Genomic DNA, 10,820 nt, shown 5'->3' on the forward strand with positions numbered 1-10,820 from the left:
GGTTTTAGGCCTGGAAAGGTTTATAACAATTTTATCTGTATTTCTTAAAATAAATTAACAGAATCTTTGTCTGTATGTATGAATGTCTGTCTGTACCGAAGGATCTTGCTAACCGATGAACCAATATGGTTCTCCTTTACAGTGAAGATTCCTATAGGTCCTGAGATCGTTCTCCTTAATAGGGTAGCTTCTCATAGGTCCTGGGGAGGTTAATAACTATTTTATTTTAATCCTTATAATAAAGTAACAGGATCTTTGTCTGTATGTATGTCTGTCTGTACCATGCTAACCACTAAACCGACATGGTTCTCCTTTACAGTGAAGCTTCCTATGGGTAATGAGATGGCTTTAGGCCATTTTATTTTTAATCCTTATAAAAAGTAACAGGATCATTGTCTGTATGTATCAAAGAAGATCGCTAACTGCAGAACCAATATGGTTCTCCTTTATAGGGTAGCTTCCAATAGATCCTGGGAAGGTGTATAACTGTTTTGAAGGAGGATATAAGGGGCTATTAAGGGGCGATGGAGAGGCTATGTAGAGGCTATGTTATATAAATTAAGGTAAGGGGCTTTTAAGTGGCGATGGAGGGCTATTAAGGGGCGATGGAGAGGCTATGTTATATAAATTAAGGTAAGGAGCTATTAAGGGGCGATGGAGAGGCTATGTAGCGGCTATGTTATATAAATTGGCTATTAAGGGGCGATAGAGAGGCTATATAGGGGCTATTTTATATAAATTAAGGTAAAGGACTATTAAGGGGCGATGGAGAGGCTATGTAGGGGCTATGTTATATAAATTAAGGTAAGGGGCTATTAAGGGGCGATGAAGAGGCTATTTAGGGGCTATGTTATATAAAATCGGGTAAGGGGCTATTAAGGGGCGATGGGGAGGCTATGTAGGAGCTATGTTATATAATTAAGGTAAGGGGATATTAAGGGGCGATGGAGAGGCTATGTAGGGGCTATGTTACATAATTAAGGTAAGGGGCTATTAAGGGGCGATGGAGAGGCTATGTAGAGGCTATGTTATATAAATTAAGGTAAGGGGCTATTAAGGGGCGATGGAGAGGCTATGTAGGGGCTATGTTATATAAATTAAGGTAAGGAGCTATTAAGGGGCGATGGAGAGGCTATGTAGGGGCTATGTTACATAATTAAGGTAAGGGGCTATTAAGGGGCGATGGAGAGGCTATGTAGAGGCTATGTTATATAAATTAAGGTAAGGGGCTATTAAGGGGCGATGGAGAGGCTATGTAGGGGCTATGTTATATAAATTAAGGTAAGGAGCTATTAAGGGGCGATGGAGAGGCTATGTAGGGGCTATGTTATATAAATTAGGGTAAGGGGCTATTCAGGGGCGATGGAGAGGCTATGTAGGGGCTATGTTATATATATTAAGGTAAGGATTATATAAATTAAGGTAAGAGGCTATTAAGGGGCGATGGAGAGGCTATGTAGGGGCTATGCTATATAAATTAAGGTAAGGGGCTATTAAGGGGCGATGGAGAGGCTATGTAGGGCTATGTTATATAAATTAAGGTAAGGGGCTATTAAGGGGCGATGGAGAGGCTATGTAGAGGCTATGTTATATAAATTAAGGTAAGGGGCTATTAAGGGGCGATGGAGAGGCTATGTAGGGGCTATGTTATATAAATTAGGGTAAGGGGCTATTTAGGGGCGATGGAGAGGCTATGTAGGGGCTATGTTATATATATTAAGGTAAGGATTATATAAATTAAGGTAAGAGGCTATTAAGGGGCGATGGAGAGGCTATGTAGGGGCTATGCTATATAAATTAAGGTAAGGGGCTATTAAGGGGCGATGGAGAGGCTATGTAGGGCTATGTTATATAAATTAAGGTAAGGGGCTATTAAGGGGCGATGGAGAGGCTATGTAGGGGCTATGTTATATAAATTAAGGTAAGGAGCTATTAAGGGGCGATGGAGAGGCTATGTAGGGGCTATGTTATATAAATTAGGGTAAGGGGCTATTTAGGGGCGATGGAGAGGCTATGTAGGGGCTATGTTACATAATTAAGGTAAGAGGCTATTATGGGGCGATGGAGAGGCTATGTAGGAGCTTTGTTATATAGATTAAGGTAAGGGGCTATTAAGGGGCGATGGAGAGGCTTTGTAGGGGCTATGTTATATAGATTAGGGTAAGGGGCTATTAAGGGGCGATGGAGAGGCTATATAGGGGCTATGTTATATAAATTAAGGTAAGAGGCTATTAAGGGGCGATTGAGAGGCTATGTAGGGGCTATGTTACATAATTAAGGTAAGGGGCTATTAAGGGGCGATGGAGAGGCTATATAGGAGCTTTGTTATATAAATTTAGGTAAGGGGCTATTAAGGGGCGATGGAGAGGCTATGTAGGGGCAATGTTATATAATTAAATTAAGTGGCTATTAAGGGGCGATAGAGAGGCCATATAGGAGCTTTGTTATATAAATTAAGGTAAGGGGCTATTAAGGGGCGATGGAGGAGCGATGTAGGGGCCATCAAGTTGCAATGTAATATAAATTTGGAGAAGGAGCGATGAAGGGGCGATGTAGGAGCGATGAAGGAGCGATGGAGGAGCGATGGAGGAGCTATGTAGGAGCGATGTAGGGGCCATCAAGTTGCAATGTAATATAAATTTGGAGAAGGAGCGATGAAGGGGCGATGTAGGAGCAATGAAGGAGCGATGTAGGAGCGATGTAGGGGCCATCACAGTACAATTTAATATAAATTTGGAGAAGGAGCGATGTAGGAGCGATGGAGGGGTGATGTAGGAGCGATGGAGGGGCGATGTAGGAGCCATCAAAGTACAATGTAATATAAATTTGGAGAAGGAGCGATGAAGGAGCAATGGAGGGGCGATGTAGGAGCGATGGAGGGGCAATGGAGGGGCGATGTAGGGGCCATCAAAGTACAATGTAATATAAATTTGGAGAAGGAGCGATGAAGGGGCGATGTAGGAGCGATGAAGGAGCGATGTAGGAGCGATGTAGGGGCCATCACAGTACAATTTAATATAAATTTGGAGAAGGAGCGATGTAGGAGCGATGGAGGGGCGATGTAGGAGCGATGAAGGAGCGATGTAGCAGCGATGTAGGGGCCATCAAGTTGCAATGTAATATAAATTTGGAGAAGGAGCGATGAAGGGGCGATGTAGGAGCGATGAAGGAGCGATGTAGGAGCGATGTAGGGGCCATCACAGTACAATTTAATATAAATTTGGAGAAGGAGCGATGTAGGAGCGATGTAGGGGCCATCACAGTACAATTTAATATAAATTTGGAGAAGGAGCGATGAAGGAGCGATGTAGGAGCGATGTAGGGGCGATGTAGGAGCGATGTAGGGGCCATCAAAGTACAATGTAATATAAATTTGGAGAAGGGGCGATGGAGGAGCGATGTAGGGGCCATCAAGTGGGTTGTTATATAAATTAAGGTAAGGGACTACGGAGGGGCGATGGAGAGGCTATGAAGGAGCCATCATGGGGCTATAGCATAGCCTCTTATCATAAGAGGCGATATTAACGCCCCTTCAAAGGAGCTATTAAGAGGCCATGAAGGAGCTATAGCATAGCCTCTTATCATAAGAGGCGATATGAACGCTCCTTAAAAGGGGCTATCACATCGCTCCATATGATAAGAGGCTATGCTATAGCTCCTTGAAGGAGCTATAGAAAATCATCGCCCCATATGGAGCGATGTCATGGAAAGGACTATACCCCAAAACTGTATTTTTGAGAAAATATATCAAAAATTTGAATTAAGTTCTTTTTAATTGTTTAACCATATTATTTTTAAGACACTTAAAATCATATTTAGTATGTAAATTATAGAGATGTCTCGCTTAGCATATTTTACCTTATTAAATTTTTTTTTTATAAATTAGACGAAGTTGATCATTTTATCATACAAAAAGTTGTTTTCAAAAAATTAAGAAAAAACTTATTCAGTTCTTTGTTTTCCCCACTATGGATAATAATATAATTCTTGTCTTGTTTAAATCTTGACCTCCAATGCAAGGATCTTAAGGGATAAGACAATGGACGATAAATTGATATATATTCCCTACGATGATAGACATAATTACCCTGCCTGTGATCGGTTTTAAAATGGAACTTTGCTAGTATTGAACCAATCAATCAAAATTCATAATAAGTAACCAAAGTTCTTGATTTTACTTATAAAACTTTGGGTACCAGTTGTTCTTGTTTAAATCTTGACCTACCTTGACTTCTGTGAAAGTATTGCAAAAAAAAGTTTTTTCTTGTTCTTATGCATGAAAGATTGGATTTAATCTAATTTAGCAGTGCACTAATACGGACACTAACACACATATACACACACACACACACATACACACTCACATACTAGAGGGTATCAAAAATGAATTTTTAAATGATTAAGATAAAATTGACAAGCAAAACTTCAATTAAAAAAAAATCCCAGGATTAGAAAGTTTGATACAAAATTAGTATGAAAAAACTTGCCTTAAAGAAACTTTAAAATATAAAAAAAAACATTTAAAATACATGTAATTATAATATCAAAAGTTATGTGCTTTATTTATCTTTCTACATTTGGCGGAAATTTGTTTTGAAACTGTATAATCTGCACCTAATTTAATACATACTATGGGACCTAAATTTTTAGTCATATATAAATAGAGAAACCAGAGCTAATATATTTGGCAAGTAATATACCTCCATTATCTTAAAAATATAATGTAAAGGTTTCCATGGATTGAAAGATAAGATAAGACAATGGACGATGATTACCCTTTCTGTAGATTACAAATATTGGTTTAAAAGCTTGGACGCTCCTAGTTTGGAAATAGCCAATCACAATAACAGAAGAATCTAAAGTTTTTGGGCCCACAATTAAGAAAACTTTTGGTACAGATATAATTTACAGACCAATGTCCCCTTCCTCCCTGAGTGGTTTCCATCCAAATAGTTCATGGAAAAATAAAATGTTTTATGATACCTTTTGACAAGTATCGTATTTCATGGCTTTATATTAGGGAAGAGGAATAAGCCCTTTTGCATATACTAACAAGTTTATTCGAATAACCAAATCCTGTGGTCCCCTTAATCCATTTTATCAGAGAAGGCCTAAAATTATTATGTAGTACCTAGTTTCTAAACATGAACAAGACCAAATTCTGTGGTCCCTTAATCCATACTATCAGACAAGGCCTAAAATTACTTTACTAGGTCACTGTGTTCAATTAGAACAGACTTTATGGTGGTTAGAGATACTTACATACCAGGAAGGGAGGGGACATTGGGCTGTTTATTACACTAGTCCCCAAAGTTTTATTATTACCTTTTCTTATTCGTTGGGTTAACAAATTTGGGGACTCTAGTTGGTATTGATTGGTTGGTTACTAAAGTTGAGTGGCCAAACGTTTCAACCACTAAATTTTATTTACAGAAGGGATAATTTTATCACCATTGGGTATGTACATAAATTAATCGACCATTGTCCTATCCCTTTAGATCCCTGCTTACATACACCAATATATACCATACAAAACAGCTGAGACGATAGAAAGTTCGCTAGTTGTCGAGTTTAAGTCATTCTGGCATAAAATGTATTCTTCTAAAGCTTGAGTCATTGCTCTTCAATGCAAAATATGACATGTTTTTTCCAATTTTTATTCTTAGGACAATTAGACAATGTTTAAGACATACTGTTAAAAATTTTGTTTATTAAGGCTAGGATGTTTAAACTTAATTAATGTTTGCTACCAACAATTAATCATAATAAAGAAACACTAATTACTAACTAACTAAGTGTATGCTTATATTAGTGTAAAGAGGGTACTCTATTTTTTTATTCAGTTTTATTTCTAATTTTTAAAAAAGGATTAAAGGCATGATTTTCTTTTATGAATACTTAACATAAGAAAAACTATAGGCTCAATCAAAATATTTATAAACCTTTTCTAAATCTATAAAAAGCTGAACTATAAAAGAGAACCATATCAGACCAATGATTAGCTAGCTCTTAAACTACACACAAGACAGATAGACAAGCATCATGTTACTCTTATACAACTCTTACTGTTTTGCAGGCCCCCCTGGCCCACAAGGAGAGATAGGCCCCGAAGGTCCCGAGGGAAAGCGAGGCCCCCGGGGGAAACGCGGCAAGTCTGGAAAGTCTACAAATAGAGGAGCAACAGGTATAATATCTTAAATATGTTTGTTAACAAACATAAAGCTACTCTCATGATCACATAAGCTGTATCAAATTCTACTTACTCATTAATTATTGTTTCACCTAGATATATGCTATACAACATGATAGTTATTAAAAAGGTGGAATCAAATTTTTTCTTCTACCATTCTTTCCTCAAAATGCCATATCAAGCATGGGTTTAAGCTTAATTTTTTTGATAGTTTAACTCTGAAAAGTTTTTTTAAAATAATTTCAGTCATATATTTTTTTGATACACTTATGATTTATGATTCTAGGTAGGCCTGGAGACAAGGGTGAACGAGGAGATCCCGGCTACCCTGGCCCCAAGGGGGAGAAGGGTACCCAGGGCGGGGATGGACGAGATGGTTTGCCTGGAAAGAGGGGTCAGCCCGGCATGGATGGACTGAAAGGAGAGAGAGGCCCGCAAGGGCCACCTGGTCATACTGGCCTTCCAGGGCTTCATGGTGGTAAAGGTAGGTTTTTATTTTTGAATGAAAAGCAAAATAATTGATGTAATACCCTGGATGGTCATGTCAATCAGACGCAATAATTCCATCTTCAAAATTATAACTTTTGGTTGAATTGTTCTAAAACAGATCATGTTTAGCATAATTTACCATGGGATTTTCCAAAGATAAAGGTTTAAGTTTTTTAGGAAATCTAATCTCCATTTTCAATTCATTTTCTCAAAAACATATAATCACAGCAGCTTAGAAATTTTACTTTTGTTAACAGACAAACCTTTATTATGGAGCATTTAAACTACTACTTATAATTATATTATAGGAGATCATGGCAGTATGGGACCACCTGGATTGATGGGACCTCCCGGACTGCCCGGACCTCCAGGAGCTGCAGGTCCACCTGGAGATTATTCCTCACAGACCCTGGGACCAATTGCCCTGCCCAAGAAAAAACGACGAAGGAATCAGGTTTATAATTTTTTACAAAAGCATATTTACCTTCAACATTTACATGTGTCAACATTTACTATAAAGGTATGTTTTTATCAAATAATAATATAATTTTTTTTACCTACATGATACTTCGTACTTTACCTCTCAATGTCTATTGAGCAATAAAACTTCCACCCTGCCCTATTTTATAAAAAGATTTATAATAAAAAGGATATTTTTTCATGAATAAACCCAGTGGGAAGCCCTAACCCTACGGGACCTCCCAGTACAAGATATGAACCACCCTATCCAGTCAAAAAGTAACAATCAAAGAAAACTCTCAACCCCTTTATTTCCAATATATAAACTAAATTTTGGAAGTTTTTAGTGCTTAACAAATACCTTTAAGGGAAAGTGTCAACCTTCTCATATAAAGTTTTTTTTAATTATACAGGAGATGTATGCATTCTACAAACTAATGTTGAGTACTCGTACACGATGTTGCCAGTACCTCAGGGACCTCCAGGTCTCATTGGACCACCATGACCTCCTGTTCTCATTGGACTACCTGGTCACTAACTTGTTATTATTTAGGAGATGTATGGAGCTCTACAAAGTGATGCTGAGTACTCGTACACAATGCTGCCAGGACCCCCGGGACCTCCAGGTCTTATGGGACCACCTGGTCAAAAGGAACATGATAGAATCAACATTCAGTGATTAGATAGTATGCCCCTCTGATACTATAAGAAATCTATTGAATTAGTTACGTTTCGAGTAAAATAAAAATCATAAGTTAAAGTGAGGCAATTTTTTAAATTTGAGAAGGGAGTAATTTTAAATTACTGGGACAGGCATCTGTTTTCGAACACATTTATTTTTTGCTTTAATATACGTATTGCAAAAAACAATTCTTTGTTTTAGGAATTAAGGTACATTTATTGTACTGATTTAGGGAGGAAAAGAACATTGTAGATACTCTAAACTGGTTCTTAATTTTTAAAAACATGTTCCTACAAACGTTGGCTTAAAAACATTGGGAACTTTAAATATCTATCTTAATTGAACAATTGAACAACAGTGTTCAAACATTTTCAACAAAAAAAGTTATATTCAGTAGGTAAATCTCCATTTCTCTAAAAAAATGAAATACAATTTATGAAATGTATTATACATTTTATCAATTTTGAAATGTTGTTTATTCCATTATGTTGGGCAGGGTGATAATGGATCACCAGGAGATAAAGGAGACATGGGATTCAAGGGAGAACAAGGGGAACCTGGCACTATGGGGCTTCCAGGTACAGTAGATAGATAGATGGATGGTTAAAAAAACTGTTAAACTCTGTTATTTTCAAAAGAAAATGTAGATATAAGTATCAGATGAATTAGCTCTTTCGCTTACAACAGTTATTATTATTTTTTTTATTTAAGTTGTGTTTTAAGTGCTTTCAATTTTTATATCTCACAGATATTATACTAAGGTTAAGCTAGCCCATGCAGTGTAACACTACACCAAATATCAATTCTCCTGCAGAGGCTAGGGAGAGTTTGGGTGGAACCGATTTAGACATTCTTATGGAATATCTCAAGCATTCATATTTCAGGACCTGCAGGTCTACCTGGACTGGAGGGGCCGACAGGTCCCAACGGGCTGCCAGGCCTCCAAGGAGAGAAGGGTGTGCCCGGCAGCAAGGGGGAAAGAGGGGAACAGGGCAGTCTAGGGCCCGTGGGCCACAAGGGACAAAAGGGAGATCCCGGGCCTGCTGGACGGCGGGGTAAACGTGGGTTCCCGGCGGGGTTTAATAAACTGGAGGCAGAGTGTGCCAGTGAGGATAAAGATTGTAGTGACAAAAGAAAACCAGAAGAATAATTAAATATTTATTTGAATTTAATTACGTTCTTTTTAGAAGGGGAAAGGATTTTTCATAAAAAAAAGTTCGTAGGGAAAAAATTCACTCAAGCAGTGTTAGCTTTTACAGGTTAGGAAAGATTTATAACAATTCCACAAAAGTATAACGTTTCATTGTATGTAAAGGGGGATTCCTTTGATGTTTAAGCATTTCAACAAAATGATTACAATCCTAAAATTCTTGGAGAGAGACTAAACTGCATAACTTTTGTGTCACTTTGGAGTAAGAGGGAAAAGAAAAAGGGAAGGGGGGAAGAAAATTTCTTCAAAAGAGATGGGAGAAAAGGGAATCGTCTTCCTCAAAAGTGTCACAAGAGATATGTAGTTTAGTCTTTCTCAAATTCTTGCCAACCTTTATTTGTTAAGTATTTTAAAAAGAATAAGGTTTTTAACAATATGATATTACTTATTAAATAATAATTGAAAAAATGTAAAATTTGAATAAAACTGCCCATAAATATGTATATATAAAGATACCTGTTTATTTGATTTTAGAAAACTATTTATTTTTTGCAATTTTGCATTTAATGAAACAAACTTTGACTTTATTTTGAATCTTGATGTTATCTTAAAAGCATTTTTTTTATAAAAGCTTAGCATCAAAAACTTAAAACTGCAATTTAATATCTTTAATCTGTTTTATTAGTAGGAAAAAAACTAAATTTTTACCTTGATCTCAGCTTAAATAAATCTCTAATTTTGTTAATGAATGAAATGCAACATGCAAAAATGTTTATTTTGCGCATTTTGTTTCCTTTAACTTCAAAGATTTTTCTAGAATTTACTTTTACTTTTAATGCAAATCACATTGGCTTGCCTCTCTCAAGGAATGTTTCCACATAAGAAAAACTAATTTGCCTCTAACTTTTACGCCATTTAAAAATAATTAATTGATGGCTAGAACAGTTTCTGGCAATAATTGTTTTTGTTCAGTCAATATATTCTCAAAAAAGTTCGATTTTTATTTCATATTTTATTTAAAAACATAATAAGTGCAAATAGTTTATTGTAAATAAAAGATGTAAATTAAGTTATTTTTCATATTTCTTATTCGATATTTTTAAATTCTCACAAGGGGAATGGTTATTTAAAAGAAAACTTTTTTTTACTATAACATTCTTGAATTCTTGAAATAATTAAAGTAAAATAATTACAAAACATGTTAAAATGGTTTAAATTTTTAATTGATGGGCTATTTAAAGAAGAAGAAATAGTTGTTCTTTTGATAAATTATTCCTTCAAGACTATCTATTGTCATAAAATAAGTAGATTTATTGCAGGGCTCGGCAGCCGCTTGTCAGACGCCTGTAAGCCACTGAGAAATTAAACATTTACAATTTTAAAAATCAGCTGGAAGTCTAACCCTGTCTTTAATATGAGAGTCCCTCTTTTCAAGTTTTTCAAAGCATCAAAACGGATTTAAATTTAAGGCTTAGTCACGGATGATGTGCGGCTGCCGAGCCCTTATATAATGTTTGGTAAAATAGAAATTATAGAATTTTTTATGGATTATTATCAATGTTTTGTTATTTGTATTTATTAACTATTAATTATATGTAAATTAAGCAATAAATATTTATGGATGTATTTTATAATTTGCTTAAATATTATTTTTTTTTTGAAATTTTTATTCCCATATTGATTTACTAACTGACTCTGAAATTTTCAGTTTTTGTTACAGTTGTAAATCTAAACATCTTTGACCATTTGAGGATGATGGATGACAACATCCATAAAAGCGAAGCTCTTAAAAAAGAAGGTTAAATCTTGTAAAGTGTAAAAACTTAATAAACATAACATTAATTGGAAGT

At 36.0% G+C, this 10,820-nt stretch overlaps 1 protein-coding gene across 1 annotated transcript in view; it reads left to right on the forward strand.

Moving 5' to 3' along the window:
- The window catches only part of LOC145323159 (uncharacterized), a 40,286-nt gene extending 29,690 nt beyond the window's left edge, over window positions 1–10,596 (forward strand). The window contains exons 11-17 of the mRNA XM_080165552.1: window positions 6,077–6,184; window positions 6,477–6,674; window positions 6,988–7,133; window positions 7,692–7,813; window positions 8,053–8,068; window positions 8,317–8,398; window positions 8,705–10,596. Coding sequence (XP_080021678.1) covers window positions 6,077–6,184; window positions 6,477–6,674; window positions 6,988–7,133; window positions 7,692–7,813; window positions 8,053–8,068; window positions 8,317–8,398; window positions 8,705–8,970 — 938 coding nt within the window. The 3' untranslated portion in view covers window positions 8,971–10,596. The remainder of the gene's footprint in view (window positions 1–6,076; window positions 6,185–6,476; window positions 6,675–6,987; window positions 7,134–7,691; window positions 7,814–8,052; window positions 8,069–8,316; window positions 8,399–8,704) is intronic.
- Window positions 10,597–10,820: the final 224 nt, after the last annotated feature.

The sequence above is a fragment of the Acartia tonsa genome, chromosome 6, assembly GCF_053477335.1.
Source record: "Acartia tonsa isolate MP-2025a chromosome 6, ASM5347733v1, whole genome shotgun sequence".
Taxonomy (NCBI): Eukaryota; Metazoa; Arthropoda; class Copepoda; order Calanoida; family Acartiidae; genus Acartia; species Acartia tonsa.